Here is a 22690-nt window from a genome sequence, read left to right as displayed (position 1 = left end):
CACCTCTATGGCCCTGCCACCAATGCATGCCCAGCCCGAGAGCCTTGGGAAGCGGGAACTGGGCCCAGGGAGCAGCTGGAGCAGGCTGGGCACCCGAGCACTCACCTCGCACGTGGATGTCGGTGTCAGTCATGAGCAGCACGGCCAGCGGGTGCACCTGCGACGAGTCGCGCACGAAGACGCCGCCGTTGGACTTGACGGCCATGAAGTAGGTGAGCCAGCGGCTGTAGAGCTTGGACGCCTCCCTGCAGGAGCAGCTCTGTCAGCCTGGCCAGGCCCTGGCACAGCCGCTGCCCCGTGGGACCCCTCCCCATCACCCACCTGTTGATGGTGGACTTGTGCAGCAGCACGGTGCCGGCCTTGGTCCGGTACGCGTAACTGTTGGGCTTGAACTTCCCCTGGCGTGTCACCTTGCCTTGTCTCACCTGCCACGGGAGGGGACTGTCACACACCTGCACCAGCCCTGAGAGCCACAGCCACCCTCTGACAGGGGGAGGGGGATGATGTCCCTGCACTCCCAGCAGCTCCAGGGGTTAGTGGAGTGTGTTCCTGGGGTGACTACACCTGGCAATCACCCAGTGCCAGCAGAGACAAAAGGAGGAGAAAAATGCCACCTCAGGCAGTAAACAGGAGATAAATGCCACTTCAATGGCTCCCAAACCCAGTGATAAGAACCTAAACATGGACCTAACACAATCTGGGGTGGCCACTCCTCGTGAATGGGGATCAGGGACAGCACTGGAGCACAGGCCGGAGCCCAGAGCAGGACGCCCGGCTTGGACACTCACTGCCAAGAGAGCAGAAGCTTCTCTGGCACCTCAGCACTTCAGTGCCACCTGCTGTGACAGCCAACCCCAGAGAGCAATGGCAGTGCAGTACCTGGATGAGGTTGGGGTAGAGCCCAGCCATGAGGACACCCTTGACCAGTTCCTCCTCCTCACTGTACTGGTTACACACGGACGAGGGCATGGTACAGTCAGACGGGGATGACACCAGGAAGGCTTCGTAGAGGTTCTCAGAGAACTGCTTGACAAGGCCTGGAGGGAGGAGACAGCCCCAGCGATGAGATTCACCCTCTCCTTTCCCCCATGGAATGAGTCACCTGAGCAGGGCAGCACCAGCCCGGGCTGGGGCAGGAGCCCTGTCCTGGGCCAAAGCCAGCCCCTGCCTGGTCCCGCAGTCACCAGCCCAGCACGGCCCATTTGTGCCCCGTGTCCCTCCCTGCACAGCACCCGCCTGGGCCAGGGAGGGGCAGGGTGGCTCAGAACTCACCGTTGATGAAGCGCAGGCTGGGCCCGTACAGGTAGTAGTCCTGCAGGTAGTTGTCCCTGGCGCGGCTGTCCCTGCGCCGCAGCACCTCCTCCCAGCCCGCCACCGCCCGCACGAAGGCCAGGTGGTCGCTGCCGCTCTCCCGGCTCAGCACGGCCTTGGCCTGGGACAGGGACACGGCTGAGCCACGGGCAGCCCCCGCGCCAGCCGTGCCCCCGTGCCGGGGGGCCGCTCCTCACCTTGTCCACCTCGGCGCGGTTCTGCAGGCTGCTGCTGAAGGGGTCCCGCGTCAGGCACGACACGATGACCAGCAGCGGGTGCAGGCAGCGGTAGATGGAGGCCAGCACGATGGCCTTGGCCAGCCGAGGGTCCGTGGAGATCTGCGCCAGGCGCTTGCCCAGGGTGGTCAGCGCTTCCCGCTGGTCCAGCACTCCTGCGGGAGAGACACCCACACGGCACATCCATCAGCTCAGCCAAAACAGGGGATGGGAACTGCCAGGGCTGGGAAGATTTGGGGTGACCTCCAGAAGAGGCACAGGGGCCTGCAGTAAGCACCCAGAACCCCCCAGGTCTCACTGAGCTCAGGACATAGAAACAGCCACAGGACAATCCACGAGGCCCAGCTCTGAACTCCAGATCACCATTTCCTTTCCTTCTGTCCCCCACCTCTGAACTCCAGATCACCACTTCCTTCTGTAGCCTCCGCTTTATTTTTTGAACCTTGGAAAGTTATATCCCCAATTTTTAAGCAAAGCAGTGTGGGAAATAAAACAGCACAGGGCACGTGGTTTGGGGAAGTCACTGTCAACTGCTACCCCTATCCAGGGACAATCCTGCCCAGTCTGCCCCACAGCAGCCAAGTCCCATTCCCATGCCAAGACAGCAAACATTTTTCCAGGACACAGAATTAACTCACCAATCTCCTGCAGCAAGATCACAGCTTCATCCACAGCTTTGATGTCAGGGCTGTCCAGAGCCTTGGACAGAAATTCAACTGCCTGCAACACAGCAGGGGAAGGGAAAAGGGAAAAAGTGAGCCAGCTTCCCATACAGCTGTGAGAGCCCTCAGGAACCCAGACTGCAGCACAACTCCCTCTCTGTCTGCCTCCAGGGATATGAGTCAGCCCTCTCCGTTCCTTCAAGCCTCCAGACACACTCTGTGATCTCAGGGATCCACACATTTCCTGTTCTGAACTTCCCTGGACAGCACCATGTTCATCAGCACTCTGGGTTCTGCCCCCTCCTGCCCCTGGGGCTCCACAAACCCTCTCAGTGCCCGCAGCCAGGGCCTGCTCACCGTTTTCTCTGGCATGTGGATCTTGGCCTGCACCACCAGGTTCTCCAGGGGCGTGCGCAGGATCTCGGGCACCTGGTACGTGGGCATCTTGTCCAGGCGGCTGCGCGGGAACAGGTGGTAGGCAAAGCCCGACTGGCAGCGCCCGGCGCGCCCGCGCCGCTGCACCACGTTGGACTTGGACACCCACACGGTCTCCAGGCAGGACACCTGTGGGCACAGCAGAGGGTGAGCCCTCCCACAGCTCACCTGCTCACAGCACGGAACCCCAGCCTGCTCTGGGCTGGAAAGGACCTTAAAGCCCATCCTGTTCTGCCCTGGCACGGCAGGGACACCTCCCACAGTCCCAGGCTGCTCCAAGCCCTGTCCAGCCTGGCCTGGGGCACTGCCAGGGACCCACGGGCAGCCACAGCTGCTCTGGAAAATCCATTCCAGCCCCTCCCCACCCTCACGGCCAAGGATTCCTTCCCAGTATCCCATCTATCCCTGCCCTCTGGCAGTGGAAGCCATTCCCTCTTGTCCTGTCACTCCAGACCCATACCCAAAGTCCCTCCCTTTGCCATCTTTCCACCCAGCCAAGAGAACTCAGACTGAGAATGGTCCCAAAGGGCCAGGGAAGCCTTTCCCACTCTCGTGCCTCGTGCAGTGCCAGGCTCTGTCCAGCAGCAGCTCCGGGCTGCATGGATGGGACCCAGATGCCACCTGCTGGACACTTGTCCCTGTCCCATCCCGGGGCTCCCCATCCCATCCCATCCCAGCCCTGCCTCGGGGTCTGCATTCTGAACTGGGATAAAACTGGGCAAATACCAAAGTTTAAACCAGAACTGCTCCAAGGTGTGAACAGCCCTGGGAGATGATGTTCTAGAACAGCGGCAGAGGGATGGTGCCACAATTCCTTTTCCCAACAGCAACAGCAGCACGGTTGCCTTCACTTTGTTGCAAAGGTGTACAACAAGAGCCTTCCCAGGCTCAGGGCCCAGCACTGCCAGGAACAGGCCAGGGGGCAGCAGATCCCCCTCGGAAAGCTGAGGAACAGGGATTGGGCCAGGAGAGCTGCCAACAGGAGCACGATCTAACAAGTCAGGGCTGCCCTGCGAGGGCCAGCAAGAGGTTTTTGATGAAATCATAGAAAAAAGCTGAAAGCAAAACAGAGAACCTACGGTGCTCTATAGTAAAACAGAGTTCAGAAGGAGGTAGGATTTGCCTTAAATTTGTTGGAAAAACCTCAGAATTTGATGGGGAGCCTCGCCCAGAGCTTGGACACAGCAAATGCTGACGAGGAGTCACTCTCCATAAACAACACAACGCCCGTGCCCCAGGGGCCAAATGGGACACAGCTCCATCATGCCATTACTGGCACCCCAGATACTGCTCTGACCACAGCCCTGTGCTCCAGAGTGTCCCAGGGGGGTCAGAGGCAGCACGGCAGCAGTACCTTGGTCTTGAGGTCGTAGCGCTCCTCCTTGTGCGTGCCGCTGTCCACCACGTGCACGATGTCGTTGATGGTGATGGAGGTCTCCGCAATGTTGGTGGCCAGGACGATCTTCCTGACACCCGGGGGAGGCCTCTGGAAGATGTTCTGCTGGTCCATCATGGGGATGTTGGAGTGCACTGGGAAACCAAACCATAGTCAGACCCACCCAGCTGAGCTTTTCCTTGTACCGCCACATCTCAGAAATGGGGACACCAGGTGCCAGTGGGCACAGCCAGCAGCTTCCTGCCAGCTAGACCCCAGGAAAAAGCTCCCACAAGTCATTTGGGAAGGCCTCACTTCAGTAGCTTCAACCTGTGCTCAGCAGCAGCAGCAGCTCTGCCCACCTCCTGTCCCAGAGCCTGGTGGCACCCCAGGAATATCCCTGGCAGAAATCCCACTCCCTCCCGCAGTCCAGTTCTGCAGCTGCCCCTCCTCAAAGTCCCTCGGGGCAGGGATTCTCTCTGTCAGAAGGGGTTCTCATGGAGGGCCCATGGCTGTCCTGTATCCCAGCTTTCCCTGCCACAGCTCAGCACCACACAGGAATTCCTGGCAGAGCACGGCAGGGCAGAGGAGAGCAGGCACCTTCCACCAAACTACACCTGCACTCATCAACAGCCCAGCTGCTCCAAGCTCTGCTCCTGCCGGGCCTGGTTTGACACTGAATAGGCAGAGCTGCCCAAAACCAAACAAAAAATGCCAAAACCCTTAAGAACTATGCAGAGCAAAGCTGGCTTTTGTTGTAAATTTCCTCCTGGGGCAAGGAATGTTAAATTCACTGATCAAAGCTCAGCTCCAGAGTCCACCTGCATCCCACGGAACAGGTCCTGAGATCTTTCCTGGGCAGGCTCAGCGTGCAGCTACAGCAGTGCAGAACTGAGCTGCTTTCCCCTTGCCTAATTCCAAATTGCTGGAGGCAAATGGGAAGCCACTCTCTTTGATCATACGCAGGAGTTACTCAGCCTCTGCTAGGAGGAGTTACTCACACTTACCACACACCATCACACAGCTGGGACATCAAAGCTCACCAGCTCTGCAGCAGAGCAAAGCTGCAGGGGCACATGAAGCCAATGCCCCAGATTGTCCCGAATCCTGGGAAGAAGGGGCTGGCCCTGCCCTCTCACCTGGCAAGACGAGGTAGCGGCTGTTCTGCGAGCCCAGCATCTCCAGCAGCCGCTGCTGCACCCCTTTGATCTCCTGCCAGCCAGGGAGGAAGCACAGGATCCCACCTGCAACACACAGCAGCTAAGAACTCACAGCCTCTAAAGCCAAGTGCTCTTCCCCAGCTGGAGACACACAATTCCTGGGGCAGAAAGCTACCAGGCTACCTGGAGTTTGACAGTGAATACCATGAGCTTTGAAACACTTAAATCTCTTCAAGTCACCTGAGAGTCCTGCTTTGTTCCCAAACACATCATGTCCAGGCAAGGGTATTTGACAGGGATGGGGCTCCAACAGAAAAGGTAATTATGCAGCACAAGGCTCCCAGTGCTGGAGCACAGCTTGGAACAGCTGCCCAGGACACTGAGGAGTCCAACCCTGTGTAGCTACATTTCTCTTTACAGAGAAAAGCAAGGCACAACGTCTTAAGGATATTTTCTAGGAATACAGCAAGGAACTTCAGAGAAAGAGAAAACAATTCTTATCTCATTTACTGCACCTGTGTTGTGCCAAAGTAGAATGCAATATAGAGACTGTTTACCCAAAGTGATAGTGTTTTATTTCCTTGGTCTACCAGGGCCAAGTGCGTGTCCAGACTGCTGGTCAAGAGACAATATAGTATAAAATAATATAACATAATAAAGTAATTAATTAACCTTCTGATATCAATAAAGTCCTCCTCGTCATTACTCCATTTGTCGGGGTTGCCCTGATTTCCTATAATCCTGTCTTAGCTAAAGACTCACATTGTGGTGTCTCTGCAAAGGCTCTGGAGGGGCTCCCTTTCCTTCCCCCCAGCAGAGGAAGAGCTCAGGGCGAGGCAGGACCCACCTGGCTCTCCGTGGGCATCGATCTGCAGCACGAGGTCAGTGATCAGGTCAAGGTCCAGGACACACTCATCGTCAGATTGCTGGGAAGGACAGGACAGGGGCTCAGGGGGTGTCAGCACAGCACAGGGGCACTCAAAGCACCCTCTGCAGGCAGCAAACGCCTCCCTTGGACAGCCTGCCCAGGACCTGGAGCCTGCTCTGGTCACAAGGGCTGCCAGTTTCCCTGCTGCGCAGAGAGAATGCACAGTCCCTTCCCAATGTCCAGATCTGTGCATCTCTGCTGAACAGCACTCACAAGTAACAGAACTGCCACGAGATTTTTGTGGACAAAACTGCCACATGCACCTGGGAGTTCAAATGCATCAGGCTCTGAGCGGCAGCTTCTGTAGCTTTCAGGAATTTGGAACAGACTATTAAAGCTCAGATAAAATCCCTGCCACAACAGAAACAGGAAGAATGCCCTGGGGGCAATGGGATACCCCAAGCAAGTTTGCTGATGATCCAGGACCTGGAGAAGTGGCTGATACTCCAGACACTTGCTCAGCCACAGGGAAGGATCTCTCCAGGCTGGAAAAATGAGCTGACAAACTCCAGACCAGCTGGTTGGACCAGAAAACGTCTGGAGACGCTGGCCAACCTCTGACTGTGTGACTCCATGACCCATCACTGGTGTAGGATTACCCTGAGCACTGCACACGTCTGGAGGGCATTTTCCAGAGGGCCAGAGCAGCTGCAGAAAGCAGCAATCAGGGATTCAGTCATGCAGGACCGTGAGCACTGAGGTAACAGTGCTGGAAGCCACAACCATCCCAGTCCTGGGCCAGGCTTGCCTAGGGTGTGCAAACATTCAACTCTATGGCTGTGTACACACAGCAATGAGCTCTCAGCCTACTCAAACATCAAACTTCCCATTAAAGGGAGACAAAAGCAACTTGACCCCAATGCAAAGTCATCTTTATGCATAATTTAATCAAAATACTCTGGGGTTCTACTAAGCTGACTTCACCTCAGGAGGACTGGCATGGAGTTAAAGCGAAGCAAACGTCCAACAGCCACAGGGAAGCAGGAGCAGTCCCAGGCCCGGACTGTCCCCCTGCTGACAGGCCAGAAGCCAGTGCCCCCTGCATGGGGACAGCCCCCCTGGCTGCAAACCCACCTTGATCTCGTAGTGCCGGTGCCGGTGCCGGCCCAGCTTGGCCAGGATCTCCTCCAGGTAGTATTCCTTCACCGGGTACATGAAGCCCGGCACCTTGACCACGGGGCAGTCCCCAAAGTAGTGCGAGAAGCGCTGGTTGTCGCCCGTGGCGCTCATGAGCACCAGGCGCAGGTCGGGGTTCAGCTTCTGGATGCCTTTGAGCAGGATGAGCAGGAAATCCGTGTTCACGTCCCGCTCGTGCACCTCGTCCACCACCACGTGGCTGACGCCCTCCAGGCTGGGGTTGCCCTGCAGCTTCCTGAGCAGGATGCCCACGGTGCAGAAGAGCAGGGCGCCTCCCCGGGCAGGGGGCTTGCTCTCCAGCCGCACCTGGTAGCCCACGTTCTTCCTCATGTTGGGCCCCAGCTCCTGCGCCACGCGCTGCGCCACCGAGATGGCGCTGATGCGGCGCGGCTGCGTGATGACCACGTTGCAGCGCGCGCCGCGGCCCTCCAGGATGTAGTGCTCCAGCAGCAGCTGCGGGATCCGCGTGGTCTTCCCGCAGCCCGTGTCCCCCGCGATCACCACCACGGGGTTCTGCTCGATGGCCGACAGGATGGTGTCCTTGTGGGGGTCCACTGGCAGCGGGTGGCTCTCCTGCCAGGAGGCTCCTCTCCTCTTCCAGAGGGCCAGCAGGTTCTGGCTAAGGCGCACTTCCTCTGCTTCCAGCATGGGGATGTAGGTCTTCCCCGTGATGGCGTCGCTGATGGCGCCGGACTCCTTGGTCAGGTTCATCATGTCATCGGCAATGCGGGGCCTGGACTCCCTGATGTCCACGGGGTACTGGGGGAGGAAGCAGGCAAGGACAGCAAGGTTAGTGCTGGTCCTGAGAAGGACAGAAAGGAAAAGTGCCTGGGACAGACTCAGCCAGTCTGGCTTGGCCAAGGCTCGGCCAAGGTCTCCCCAGATCTTAGGTAACTCAGTGTTGTTCTGAACTGAGGTTATTTAAAGTGAGAACTAATTTGGGCTGCTCCTTGCTGCATTCCCTATTTTAGGAGGGGTATTAGTGCTGCTGCCTGAACTGACAGGCACAGAGCAGTAACTTCAGCAATGCAATGCAACAGCCCTTCAAAGAGAACTTTTGGAAACTATCAAGTTACACCACCACCCAGACACATAACTTATGCAAAACACAAGCTTTTGGCTAAGCCGGAAACATTCCGTCTTGGCAAAAGAAAAAACTGAAGTCGACATCCCACAGGAAGAACTACAAGGAGCAAGAGGTCAGGAATTGCCTAGAACACAAATCAAAGCGTTGGCCCAGATGTTCATGGGATGAAAGCTGCTGAACTTTCAATCAATCACATCTTTTGGATTCAACCTTAAGAATCCCAGTCTTCCAAAAGGGAAGGCCACTGCCCAGGAAGAGTTCCTTCCCCAAAGGGCAGCAGAGAGTGATCAGGTTTTGTGGCAACAATCTAACCATGAATTCCAACATTCTGACAGGAAGCTGTCAGACACATCCAATTCCCAAAGTGAGAAGGGATCAGGCCCAGGGGATCCTCAGGGGCTGAGCCTTACGTGGTTCAGGTAGTTCTCGATCTTGCGCAGGGTGGCCTCAGGGACTTTGATGTGGCAGGGCTTCCTCTGGTTCTCCCCCAGCTCCCTCAGGGAAGTCATGTTGTACATGGCATGGCTCAGGGGGTTGTTGTTCTTGTCCACCAGGCCAAGGCTCTGCAGAGAACAGGCAAACAACACCATCAGGTCTGAGGCTGCTCACACCCAGGGCTGGGATACAGAGCACTTGGATCCCATGTTTGGATAGGACAACTCCCTACCATCCTAAACCCACCAATTCCTGCTTTTCTTGCCACAGCAAGAAGCCAGACATGACCCCAGCTCTGGAGGACCAGACACACCAGAACCAACCACCTGTCCTGATACTACACCTGCAAGGTCTCAAACAGACCCATCAGAGGAACAGCAGCCATGACTGCAAAACCCTCTTGTTGAGTCCCTTGCTGTGATTCTGGCATGCTGTGGATCCCAAGGTTTGGAAGCAGATGTTTATTAAGCATTAGCTCACTAACAAGCCAAAGCACAGGACGTTTCCAGCATCCCCTGGCAGGCTCAAAGGCAGCGAGTGAGGCAGAAGGAGCCTGTGTCCAGAGGCACATCCCAGGGGATGCAGCAGCCAGGGGCACTCACCTTCAGCTTCTGGCAGGCCAGAGCTGCTGCCTTGTTCTCGGCCTCCACCTTGCGCCGGCCCTTGGCAGCGAAGGTCATGGGGCAGGGCCAGCGCAGCGTCAGCTTGCAGATCTTGGTCTTGGTGCCCACCGTGCGGAACTGCATGTACTCCTGCAGGGACAACAGGGGCTCTGTGGGGCAGCAGGGGCCAGCCAGCCCTGCCCTGGCCCTGCACAGACACCCCAACAACGCCCTCTGTGCCTGCGAGCGGTGTCCAAACGCTCCTGGAGCCCTGGCAGCCTTGGGGCTGTGCCCGTTCCCTGGGGAGCCTGGGCAGTGCCCAGTGCCCTCTGGAGAAAGAACCTTTCCATATCTCCCACCTAAACCTGCCCTGGCCCAGCTCCAGCTGTTCCTGGATCCTGTCGCTGTCACAGGGAGCAGAGATTGGAGCTGTCCCTCAGGAGGAGCTGCAGCCCTGCTGAGCTCTGCCCTCAGTCTGCTCTGCTCCAGCTGGACCAACCCAGTGACCTCAGCCATCCTCATGTGGCCCCTCTGACCTTTCACCGTGGGTTTTTTTGCTGGACTTGTTGGATTTTTTTTAATGGAGCACTAGAAGAAGGTTACTGCACTGAACTCACAAGGCATTGTCTAAGCCAAAGTCAGAGCAGACAACTGTGGGAAACATCCTGAGAGCCTCAGGGTGGAGCTCAGCTCCTCTCTGCTGAGCACACGAGCTCTGGGAGGTGGGTGACACATCCTGGGAAGGAGGATCACCGGATACGGGCAAGAACGGAGCTGTGGAAAGATTCTATCAGCACAGAAGTTACACATCGCTCCCAGCAACACAAACTTGTGCTTGTTGCAGGTATATGGGGAAGGGAAACCTTAGAAAGCAGCTCCTCCACTGCCCTGGCCTCAGGAGTAACATTCCTCATGGTTCTGTTAAGACATTCCCTCAGCTCTCACCACAAAGTCTTTCCTTTGCTGTTCACACTGATTTCTTTAGGCCTAGTTTTAACTTTCCCCTCTCCCCAGCTCTGTTGCCCAAAGCAAGCACCCAAAGTGATTCCAGTTAGAGCCCCTGAGCTTCCTCCCTGGCAGGGGTCAGACAGCACCTTACCTTGACTGTGGAGGAAGAGGTTGCAATCTGAATCACTTGGGCCAGGAGGTTTTTGGGAAGTGGGAACTGTGTCAGGGCACGGATGGCAGTGTTGTCGTCTGTCATTTCAATGGAACTCCCTCCTCGGCTGCACGGGACAAGAGAAGAGCTGGATGTGCAAATGCCCACCTGTGCTCAGACCTGCCTCACACCTGGAGTGCTACTGAGCTCTGAAACTACTCTGTTAAAGCCCAGGTAATTCTGGTCATGGGCAGAGTCCTGCTGTCCCTTGGTACTAAAATCTGTCAGTCAAAACCACCCAGCCCAGCAAAGTCACCTACTGCAGAGAGATCAAACCTTTACACCAAGGCTAAAAACCAGACGGCATCAACAGATTGAAACAAGTTTAATTAATAAATAATTCTGAATTTAAAAATCACATCACAGAAATAACCACCATCACCCTTATCTCTTACAGATCTTGCTCCTGCTGCCTATTAAAAATCCAAGATCTGTGCTCATAAAGTCAAGCAGGCAGCTATGGGGATGGAAGGGAGCAGATTTAACATTGCCCTCAAAAACAGAGTGGTCAAAACCTGGTGTAAGTGCACATGCACCACTTCTGGGGATGGAAATGCCTTGAGGCACAGAAGAATCAGGCAGGTAACAAGACTGGCAGCAGCGTCTCCAGAGGGCAGAGCTGCAGGGAACAAGTCTGTGCATTCCCTGGATGGCCGCCAGGTACCAGACCAGGCTGCCCCACTATTCCTTTGGCCCACCTCCAGCCCTCCCCAGCCACAGGATAACCCTCCCTTCCCCTGCCCTGGCTCAGCACTCCCATTCAGACCCACCTGGCGTCCCTGCCGGGGGTGCGGGCGTCCTGGTGCGCCATGGGCAGGTAGTCCGAGACATCGATGGCCTCCTCCTCCAGCTCCCCTTCCTCCAGCTCCCCCTCCTCCAGCTCCCCTTCCTCCAGCTCCTCCCTCCTCATGGCTTTGGGCATCCTGCCCTGCTCCATGGGCTGGATGGCGTCGTCGGGCTCCATGCGGCGCCAGCAGGTGGACAGGTCGGCCAGGGAGGGCCCGGACTTGGAGCGCCACTTGCCCTCGGAGCACCAGCGCTCGTCGGGACAGCCCAGCTGCTCGGCCAGCAGCCGGTACTTGGCGGCGTCAAAGAGCTCGTTCCGAGGGCCCAGCAAGCCCCAGCCCTGCAGGGAGACAGGGCAGCTCTGGGAACCAGCCCAACCCTGCTGGGGACGGGGCAGGAGCGGCCCCGTCCTTCCCCATCCTTCCCCCAGCACAGACAGAGTGAGGAAAGGCACCTGCGGGAGATCTGAGCTTTTCCCAGCACTGCCCTGTCCCAAGGGGAATCTGCTCCCTGCCCTCCCTCCCTCCCTTCCCAGGGTATGGCTCTCTGCCCCACACAGCTCCTTAGAATGTAAAACCCCAGTAAACCCTGGCCCACCAAACTCTTGGCTGTATTTAGCACCCTCGAGTTTTGAAAGCACTCTCAAAGCAGGAAATGCATCTTTTTGGGAAGGCTAGTCTGAACTAGCATAATCTGGGATAATACAGGGTGAGAATTCAGGGAATGGTTCATCCCCTTCCATTTCCCAGGAACAGTTATTTGTGCAAGCAGCAGGAAAATGTCCCTAACCTGTCAGGTTCTGGAGCAAACCTGCAGTAATGAAAAACTTTCCTACCATCACCATTCAAACTGAACCTTGCAGGAAGCTCCAGACATACCAAGAGTGCAGCACACACCATTTCAAAATTACCAGACTGCTGCAAGAAGTTCTAGCTTTAATTTTAATAAATTTAATAAATTTAATAAATAAATAAATTTAAGTTGTAGGCCATTTAATGGCCTTAATGGCCTTGAATTAGAAATTAGAAAAAGCTGCATTATTTTGTGCTGTGGGAGTGCCTAAGACATCAAATTTCACCTGGCTCACTGCTCTAGTCAAAGCCTCTCTATTCACTCTCTGCACTAATTGGACACTAATAATTTTCTTGAACTGATGGCTTTTTAAGGCAGCATTTGTAGCTCTTTCTATAGCTGTGATCACACAAGGCCTCTCATCACAAGGGTCTTCAGCCAGGTTCCAGTTTAGCTGGCAAAGAAAGCTTTGCATATTCAATCTCAGGTATCAGATAGTTGGGTTTTGGTTTAAGTTTTAAAATACACTTCAGCCATTTCCAAAATTCAGGGAAAATGTATCAGTAGGGTATCTTCCTTCCTTTGAAAACTTCCAGGGTCTCAAAGAAAGCAGGAAACTGGACTAGAGAGGATAAAACCAGAATATATTCCCAGTGAATGCTGACTGAGTGAGGTGGAATGAAGTCAGTGAGTGAGACAAGTTTTGCTGATCACAGAATTAGAGGATCAGCTTCAGCAGCTGAAGAAGCTGAGTTTTCACACTGCCCTCCTGAATTTCTGAAGGCTGGCTATTTCCTTAAAGAGCATTCTGATCCACAAGCAAATCAAAAGCTGTCTCACTGCCAGAGCATCCACAGCATCCTCTCCTGAGCACAGAGATATCCCTGTTCCCACTGAATAGATTAACAGGAAACTCCAAAATCAGTCAGACTCACTCAAGGTAACACAGAACCACCAGGGGCAGAGCTGGAGATAAAACTGCATCTTTTTCTCAGCTATAAAACACCTTCAAGAGTGACCTTTATAGCTTTACTGTGTCTGTTTGATACTGGCTGCACACACCCATTTCCAGCCATAAATAAGTGCCAAACAAAGCATAACTGTAGAGTAATAGTAAATTACTACATGTAATTGCCCCACTGGCTTTGATGAAGAGGAAAGAGCCTTTGGAGGTTCTGAAGGTCCTACAACTGCAAACACACCCAGGTGCACTGGGCAGAAGTGGGAGTTAGTGACCAGCAAACCCACCTGAGAGAAACTGCTCGCTGTAGAGGCTAAGGAGCTGATTAAGGTCCAGGACAAAAGGAACAAGGACCAGGATTATCTGCAGCAAGTGGGATTTTAAGCTCAAATGGATTCAGACTCAGGTCTTGACCCTCTACCCCTGACTACCAGAGGGGCCCACTAAGGGAGTGCCCAGGCAAGGAGAAAGCTCCCAGCAGCAGGCCAGGCTGGGTGCACAGTGCAGGGTGAGCCTGGCCAGCAGGGCAGCAGCAGCAGCAGGGCTCACCTTGAAGAGCTGGCACGCTGCAGCCGCCGCCTGCCGCTCCGCGTCGATCTTCTTGGTCCCATAGCCCTCCACTTCCACATTCTTGGGCCACTTTATATGGAGAGTGACTTTCTGAAAGGCAAGGACAGCCACAGGGTGAGCTGGGCAAGCTCTCCCCTCCAGCAGAGCACACCCACTCCACCCATGTCTGCACCCCAGGCAAAGAAGAGAAATGCAGAAAAAAACTGAACAAAGCACTGCCTTGGTCCCTTCAGGGGAACCAACCATCTCTGCACCCCAGGCAAAGGAGAGAAATGCAGAAAAAAACTGAACAAAGCACTGCCTTGGTCCCTTCAGGGGAACCAACCATCTCTGCACCCCAGGCAAAGGAGAGAAATGCAGAAAAAAACTGAACAAAGCACTGCCTTGGTCCCTTCAGGGGAACCAACTACCTCTGCACCCCAGGCAAAGAAAAGAAATGCAGAAGAGCACTGAACAAAGCGCTGCCTTGGTGCCTTCAGGGGAAGCTCCACTGCAGGAGCTCTGCAGGAAAAGGCTGAGCAGGGCACAGGGGTGCCACAGCCCCACAGGAGCTGCAGGGCTGAGGTCCAGCACGGGCTGTGGTGTCACAGGGTGTCAGCTCCCAGGGACAAACACCAGGAGCACATTACAGAACGATTCCATCCCAGTGTCCCTCTGCTCACTGCAGCAGCCAGAGCCCACCCTGGAGCAGATCCCCTCTCCAACCCCTTCCCACATTACAGAACAATTCCATCCCAGTGTCCCTCTGCTCACTGCAGCAGCCAGAGCCCGCCCTGGAGCAGATCCCCTCTCCAACCCCTTCCCAGCTGCCTCCTCCCTGTGATGGAAGCAGCACAGGAGCGCCCCAGCCCCCAGGCACCCCAGCACTCACAGGAGCACCCAGCTCCACCCAACCCTGGCAGAACCACAGCTCCTGCAAGGGAGCACAAAAAACCTGCAGAGGCAGAGAATGCTGAGAGCTGAACTGTGCCCTCCTCAAAGCACTGCTCCAAATCAAGAGCTCGCTCAGCTCCCAGCCCTGCAGATGCCACGAGGCTCCAAGAGGGAAATGCCCAGGGAACTCTCTCCTGCTTGTGCAGCACAGATGAAAGGCAGCAGTGGATCCCCCAGGGCTCCTGACTCCCCAGCACCTGGCTGGCTGCCCTCCTGCCCCTGAACCTGGCTCACAGAGGGAATTGCTATGGGTTTGGCCTCAGGCACAGCCTGGATAGCACAGACCTGCTGGGAAAAAAGGTGTCTCAGGAAGGCCAAGTGCTCACAATCCCCTGTTCACATCCAACAAGAGCTCTCCAGGCTCTCACCTGTCCTTCTGTCTGCATTTGCTGGGTTGCTTTTTCTTTGTGAGCCAACCCTCATTTTTTCCCAAGGCTCCTTTATTTCCTTTATCATTTTCCTGGTTTAGTTTTTTGTTTTAATGTGAAGTTACTCTCCACATTAATCTATTTAAGTGCTGGCAAGAATGGGAACCAATTACACAAACTAAAGTGATGAGGCACTGCCTGGGGTACTCCAAATTTTAGGGATGAGGCACTGGCTATAGTATTCCAAAATTTAAAGTTGGGAAACTGCACTAGTGCTTGAGAAAGAGCAAGAAAAACAAACAGAAATAATGAAGAATTCTGCAGTAACATTATTAATGTATCCCCTAAAATCCAGGGATGCTTAAAAAGGATGTGGCAATAAAAACTGTCTGGGAAATTTTAGACAGAACGTTATTGGAAAATGTTAAGCCATCAGAAGTGAGTCTTTTCCTGGAATGTAGGTTACAGTTAAACTTCAGCTGGAAAGGGCTTTCAGCTCTGGAATGAGCTGCTGTGACAGGAGGAGGCACAGCCTTGACCAGGGAGCACCATTAGGTAAGAATCCCTGCTCAGTTCACAGCCCAGACCCAGGTTTGGGCCTTGGGCATCCCAGTGACAGCTCAAACTACCTGGCAAACTGTTTGCTTGGAATTCCTCTGCTTCATTTAACAAACAAAGAGGCTGCATTTCATTCTGCTCCTAAGTACTATTAAAAGTCTCCCTCCATTGCAAAGAAATTCCTCTTTTCTGCTCACAATTGGACACTTTAGGCTTCAGAATTTGTTCTACTGGAATTTACAATCAAATCTAGGGGTCCTAAGGGCTGAAATACAGCTTTTAAATCTTAATTTTCTAAGGTAGAGGGACACCTTTAAGCACAGACTATGTGTCCTTCTGCTGAGAAAGGCCAGATACTGCAAGTCACTTTAAAATATCCACACAAAAAGAGGAACAGCACCTGCACTTATACACCTTTAAGGCACATGAAGATCAGGAAAAATAGGAAGAATTGAGAATATTTCTTGTTTGAAAGATTATCACAAACTTTTAAGTGGAATTAAAACTCTCCTATGATTTTCTCTGGGAAGCTACATCCAGGATTAGCAGTTCCATGGCTCCCCTCCCAGCAGCAAGGATTACCTTTTTCCTTGGCCCGTTGGTGTGGATGTACACCAGCTTGTCCCTGGCATGGGAAATGCCCAGGGCTCGGCCAATCACGCTGTTGAGCAAGTTTTTAGGCTGTGGAAATTCCTTTAGTAAATCTCTGGAATCTGGAACAAAAAAAAAAGAAGAGGAATGAAATGTCTCCCAATTGCTGTGCAGTCCCATCATAGGTGAGTTCCAGCACTGGCTCACAGGGGAGGATGGGGGGCAGGCAGAGGGCCCAGGGCTCACCTGCAGCACCTCCAGGCACCACTGAGCTCCCAAATCCCTGAGGTTGGGAGAGACCTCAGGATCATCAAACCCACCCTGTGCCCAATGCCCACCTTGTCCCAGCCCAGAGCAGTGAGTGCCACCTCCAGGTGTTCCTGGGACACCTCCAGGGATGGGCACCCACAGCCTCCCTGGGCAGTTCCAGTTCCTGAGCCCCCTTTCCATGGGGAAATTCCTGCTGTGCCCACCCTGAGCTGCCCTGGCCCAGCCTGAGGCCGCTCCCTCTGCTCCTGTCCCTGCTCCCTGGGATAAGATCCCAAATCCCCCCGGCTGTGCCCTCCTGGCAGGAGCTGTGCAGAGCCACAAGGGCCCCTGAGCCTCCTTTGCTCCAGCTGAGCCCCTGCCCAGCTCCTCAGGGATTCTGCAGCCCCTGCCCAGCTCCCTCAGGGATTCTGCAGCCCCTGCCCAGCTCCCTCAGGGATTCTGCAGCCCCTTCCAGCTCCTCAGGGATTCTGCAGCCCCTGCCCGGCTCCTCAGGGATTCTGCAGCCCCTGCCCAGCTCCTCAGGGATTCTGCAGCCCCTGCCCAGCTCCTCAGGGATTCTGCAGCCCCTGCCCAGCTCCTCAGGGATTCTGCAGCCCCTGCCCAGCTCCTCAGGGATTCTGCAGCCCCTGCCCAGCTCCTCAGGGATTCTGCAGCCCCTGCCCAGCTCCTCAGGGATTCTGCAGCCCCTGCCCGGCTCCTCAGGGATTCTGCAGCCCCTGCCAGCTCCCTCAGGGATTCTCCAGCCCCTGCCCAGCTCCATTCCCTGGACTCTCTCCAGCCCCTCCAGGTCTCTCCTGCTGGAGGGGCCCAGAGCTGCCCCCAGGATTCCAGGGGGTCCCTCAGCAGGGCCAGCACAGGGGACAATCCCTGCCCTTGTGTCCAGCCACTGTCACTAGCATGGAACAGGTTCTGTTTCCCCACCAGCTCTGTTTGTCACTCCTCCATATCAAAACCCAACTGAGCAGTGACAACTTTGCACAATTGGGGTGTTTGCAACGTCCCCCTCAGCCATGGGTTAAATCCAGGGTCTCACAGGGTACACATCAGATCCAACCAGCAGAGGAACATGTAAAAATGCCTGAGGACTTCTTCTGAAATGACTGAGATGGATTAGAGCCTGGGAATGTGGTTTAGTACTGAACTGCCCAGAGAACCTCCTGGAAAGAAGTTTGCCAACAGTGCTGGGAGACACAGCAGCCCCAGGAGCAGCAGGACAGAAGGCAGGTGGGACTGGCCCTGCCCCCACAGGGAAATGCTGCTCGGGGTACAGGAGTGAGGGGGTGTTCATGGTCAGAGCAAATCGCTCATTAAAAAAAAAAACAAACAAAAATATATAATAATAATCCCACTGGCCCAGACAGAGCCATAGCACACCCACCTCCTGTCCCAGCCTCCTCCCTGACCAATCCAGCAGCTTTGGCAGTGACGGAGCTGCTCCAGCTGCTCTCACCTGCACCACTGCCATGGCCAGCACTGGGCCCAGCGAGATCAGCCCAACGTGATAACAATTCCAGACGTTCCTACAGCTCACAAGCAGGGAGGTGTCACAGCTCCAGCTGTGGAGAGGGGCAGCTGCCCCACTCCCACTAAGCCAGATGTGCAGGGAGCCAATCTGCAGCCCTAATCCCACAGGAGGCCAAGGCAGGGAAAGGAAACCCACACATTTGTGCTGGGCTCCCAGTGAATCAGCCAGCACAGCTCTGCAGGTACCAAAAGCAGCACAAGGGACCAGAGGGATGGTTCCTCTCTGCAGGAGCAAGCACAGCTCATCCCACACACCCACCCTGGGCAGCCAGGGCTTGGGTAACCTCCCTGCACACCACCCTGGGGACAGCATTCCCTTTCAGAGAGCTTCTAAATCCCCTGCAGGAATCCAGGGCAAGTTTCAGCAATGAATCAGAAGCCGGCTCAGAGATCACTGGCACCATCAGAAACCAGAATTTCCAACTGAGCCACCAAGTGCAAGGAGAAACGAGGAGCCAAGAGTCACCCACTTGAGCAGCACCAAGATGTGCCACCATGGCCTGCTGGGAACTGATTCGGGAGCTACTGCCATGAACAAACACGGGCACTGCAGATAATCCCACAATGGTGCTGGAAAGACCCTTGAAGATCTTTCATTCATTTATTGAACAGCTGGGCAGGGGCACCTTCCACTGTCCCAGGCTGCTCCAAGCCCATCCAGCCTGGCCTGGGACGCTTCCCGAGATGTTCAAGGCAAGGAGAGGTCAGAGAGGCTCTGTCCCACGGGCAGGGCAGGAGATGCTCTCTGGGGAGCTGCTCACTGTGGTGCTGTCCCAGCAGGGCCCAGCTGGGAGAGGCTCTGTCCCACGGGCAGGGCAGGAGATGCTCTCTGGGGAGCTGCTCACTGGTGCTGTCCCAGCAGGGCCCAGCTGGGAGAGGCTCTGTCCCACGGGCAGGGCAGGAGATGCTCTCTGGGGAGCTGCTCACTGGTGCTGTCCCAGCAGGGCCCAGCTGGGAGAGGCTCTGTCCCACGGGCAGGGCAGGAGATGCTCTCTGGGGAGCTGCTCACTGGTGCTGTCCCAGCAGGGCCCAGCTGGGAAAGGCTCTGTCCCACGGGCAGGGCAGGAGATGCTCTCTGGGGAGCTGATGCTGTGATGCTGTCCCAGCAGGGCCCAGCTGGGAGAGGCTCTGTCCCACGGGCAGGGCAGGAGATGCTCTCTGGGGAGCTGATGCTGTGATGCTGTCCCAGCAGGGCCCAGCTGGGAGAGGCTCTGTCCCACGGGCAGGGCAGGAGATGCTCTCTGGGGAGCTGCTCACTGGTGCTGTCCCAGCAGGGCCCAGCTGGCAGGGAACAACTGGGAAGCCACAGGAGGCTCAGAGAGAGCAGAGCTCTGCTGTGCCACTGCAGGCCTGACACTGCCTTGGACACTGGCTAGGGAGAACAAAAAGCCATTGCTGATGCCATCACCCCCTCCAGCAGCACCCAGCAGCCTGGCCCACAGCTCAGCACACAACGTGCACTGGTGACACTCAGTTCTGAAACTGCTTCTTGGAAACCACAGAAGAACCACCTGGATCTTGAGAAACGCTTTCAGTAGCCTTGGATAACTCCAGGGGAAATGCAGGAATTACTCTGATCTATGAACGTGATTTGTCCATGAATTACCTTCTATATATTGGCCAAGGGAGAAGGAAAATGGTCTCAGCCTTACGAAAATCTGTGAGCCAATTTTCTGTAATTATACAGCAAATGTGCTATTTCTATCTACTGAAGCAAGTTCCTCTACGTTCAGACTTTGGCCTGCTCAGGAAAACTGGAAAAGTGTCCAAGATTTTGGCACTCTGCAGTTCTATTCCATTCCACGTTGGTGGGACTAACAGAGGGAGGAGCAGTAACACAACTCCCAAATGCACCATTCAATTCACTAATTAAAAAGAAAAGCAAAAAGCAGATCTCCAGCACCAGCCTGGTGATTTGGCTTCCAGTTGTTTCCTCTCTCACAACAATTACCTGGGAAATCCTGTGATAAGAGGTGCAAGAAGCACATTTTTATAATGCCCCCCAAGTGCAATTACCTCTGACAGAGGCAGTTTCTCACACTCTGAGGTGACTCCTCGGTGAAGATTAAATATTTAACCTGCTCTAGAGGGGAAATGGGATCTCTGACTAACAAAGCCCAGCGGTGGTGACAGCTCAGGCCTGGAATTCCCAGCAAGGTGCAGTTCTCTCCCCAGCTGACAATGCCACATCCAGCAGCACACCCTGACTGTGCCAAGGCTGCAGGATCACCTTCAGCCCGTTCCTGCCCCAATTCCAGAGCTCTCACCCTGCAGGAAGCCATCCCTCCCTTGGAGCTTTGACTGAAACAGCCCCAGCTGCAGGGCTGGCTCTGCAGAACGTTCCCTTCCCCTGCCTTCCCTGCCAAAAGGGATTTGCAGCAAGGAGGGTCTCGGGTCTGCCACAGCCGAGGGTGGATGTCTGGGTGGGAACTGCGTCAGGGGAGCACAAGGAGCACAACCCAACACTCCCCAAACAGCCACACATGGCACCCAAACCACAGCCCTGACAGCAAGAAGGAATATTAAAAGCCTGTCTTGGAGAGCAGACAAGTCAGGGTGGGGCTATCAAAGAAGCCAATTAACTAATTAAAGTTCCTCAAAGCCAGTGAGTGCTTTAGCTTAATTTGATTGTGAAAGTCCGGATAATTCCAAGCTACACTGAAAGCCACAAAGAGCAGACCCCAAAACCAACAAACCACCCAGCTGGAGTGGCCCAGCCTCCTCCAAACCCCACAGATCTGAGGAGTGGAAACAACACTCAGGTACCAGAGCACAAACCAAACAGCCCAAAGTCCTCTTCAAGGAGGACACAGGAGACCCATCAGTTTCTAGTTTCTCTCTTCCCTCCAATTCTACTCCCTGGAAAAGCAACAAATGAGCACCAAGGACAAACTGTCATAGACAAAAAGTCCTCAAGGTAGGATAAATTCAAGCAATAAATTCGAATGTGTTTCCAAGACATCAAAAATCCCCCAGGAAGAAAAAAAAGCCCTGTGGCTCCACAATATCCATTACACAAGGAATCAGCCCAGACATGTTCCACTGCAGAGATGGAGGGAGACACAGAAGTTCCACCCGGCAGCTCAGCTTGGAGTACACCAAAGCATGGCTTTTGGGGAATTTGGGGGTTTTAAACCATCCCCAGCCATCCTGACCAGGGCTCCTTTCAACACACACAGAATAAACCCCACGGGCAGCTCCTGGCTGGAGGAGAGCTCAGGGAACAGAGCAGGCTCCTCCAAAAGCAAGGAGGAGGAGAAGGAGCAGTGGCCAAGCTCCCCCTTGGAGCCACGGGGGCTGCTCAGGAACCTGCTCCAGGAAGGGATCCATCCAGAGCTCCAGCCCAAATTCTGCCGAGTTCTACAGGACAAATTTAATCAGTGACACGGGAGGGCTCCTGGAGCAAAGCCAAGGGCAGGGGCAGCCTGCCTTGTCAGCCTCAGAACAAGGGGGAAGTGATGAGCTCCCCAAACCCAACGTGTGAGCCAAAAACCTGAAGCCTCAGATAACAACACGGATCTAACAGTGACTTTCTGAAGCTGGCCTGGGCCTGAGTGGGTTTCCATATTTGCATCCAAGGTCAATAACAAAGCAGCCAAATGATGACAGCTAATGAGACATCAGGCCACAAGCTGAGGGCTCAGAACCCACCTCCGAAAGAGGTTTTTCAAATGACATTTATGATCTTCACGTGTTCAAGGAGCAGCTGGACAGGTAGGGCAGGTTCACAAGGCCCTGAGGGCTTTTATTTGTTCATCCAAAACAAATCTATTATTGGAAACGATTCCAGCATCACCACGCTCCCATCTCAAGATCAAGAGCCTTCCATGGTCAATCCTCCCTACAAACTGGGAGGATGAGTGAACTGAAGACCAAAAATAAAAGTACTCAGGGACTGCCTGAAAACACATTGGAAAAAAGTGATGAGGGATGAAGTACAAAACAGGAAAGAAAAAAAATCCTGGTTTATTCCTTTTCTCAGGCAACACCTGAAGCAGCTCATTAAACAATAATTTGGGGTGGTTCAGCACTTGCTTTAGCAGGGAGTTAATTTGCTCTGTTGAACAGCTTGAATGTAACAACTGAAAGACCATGCCACTCTGAACTCCAAGATAAAACTCAGCAGCTTCTGAAAGACAAATAGAACCACGACCCAAAGAATCCAGAAATTACTGAGAAACGAATAACTTTAATAATGGTGGAGCATGGGGGAAAAAACACCCAACACAGAAGCATGAGGGCCGAGAAAAGAAAACGAAAAAATTCAAATATAGTAACACTCCAAATTTCCAAAATGCAGCCCTCGAAAGAAAACTGAAACCAAACCAGCGGTTTTTGTAAGGAAAAATGGTTCAAGTCACAACCTCTGGCACAAAACCCCTCGCATCCCTCCAAGCTCCAAGTGTTCTCCACGCTCCATAACCCAACAAAAAGCGATTCAAAACACGGCACCGAACGCGAGTTTTGAACCTTCTTTTACAGCAGCGACAGCTCCGAGGGCATTCACCCTTCCTTCCTTCCCACCGGGGCCGCTCAGCCCTGACATCCAACCGGGACCATCCTCCAGGCCAGAGCCGTGAGCCCCGGGGCCGCTGCAGGGCCGGGACCGGGCCCGGTGCCGCGGAGCTGCCCGGGGTTCCTGCCCGGGGCCGCTGTCCGGTGCTGCTGCCCGTGGCTCCCGCTGCCCGTGGCACCCGCTGCCCGGGCGGACCCGCGGGATGCCGCGCACGGAGAGCGGGGAACGGCCCTAACGGCCCGCCCGGCCGGGCGGCTCCGCTGCCGGAGCTCCACGGGGATTTTCCTCTAGCGT

General features: G+C 54.8%; 1 protein-coding gene across 3 annotated transcripts in view; it reads right to left on the bottom strand.

Moving 5' to 3' along the window:
- DHX30 (DExH-box helicase 30) overlaps window positions 1–22690 on the bottom strand; it is a 31735-nt gene that overhangs the window by 2069 nt on the left and 6976 nt on the right. For all 3 annotated transcript variants that reach the window (XM_054273156.1, XM_054273154.1, XM_054273155.1), the window contains 17 exons: window positions 16078–16208; window positions 13616–13726; window positions 11298–11653; window positions 10468–10594; window positions 9369–9518; window positions 8742–8894; window positions 7182–8003; window positions 6027–6105; window positions 5159–5263; window positions 3999–4174; window positions 2567–2773; window positions 2186–2267; window positions 1509–1702; window positions 1273–1432; window positions 880–1037; window positions 322–425; window positions 106–245 (listed from right to left, as the gene is read on the bottom strand). In XM_054273156.1, the coding sequence (XP_054129131.1) occupies window positions 106–245; window positions 322–425; window positions 880–1037; window positions 1273–1432; window positions 1509–1702; window positions 2186–2267; window positions 2567–2773; window positions 3999–4174; window positions 5159–5263; window positions 6027–6105; window positions 7182–8003; window positions 8742–8894; window positions 9369–9518; window positions 10468–10594; window positions 11298–11653; window positions 13616–13726; window positions 16078–16208 (3255 nt within the window). The remainder of the gene's footprint in view (window positions 1–105; window positions 246–321; window positions 426–879; window positions 1038–1272; window positions 1433–1508; window positions 1703–2185; window positions 2268–2566; window positions 2774–3998; window positions 4175–5158; window positions 5264–6026; window positions 6106–7181; window positions 8004–8741; window positions 8895–9368; window positions 9519–10467; window positions 10595–11297; window positions 11654–13615; window positions 13727–16077; window positions 16209–22690) is intronic.

Source organism: Melozone crissalis, unplaced genomic scaffold (genome assembly GCF_028551555.1).
Source record: "Melozone crissalis strain CALT ecotype California unplaced genomic scaffold, PUWL_Pcris_2 ptg000016l_1, whole genome shotgun sequence".
Classification (NCBI taxonomy): domain Eukaryota; kingdom Metazoa; phylum Chordata; class Aves; order Passeriformes; family Passerellidae; genus Melozone; species Melozone crissalis.
This window is presented reverse-complemented; position numbering and strand designations above follow the sequence as displayed.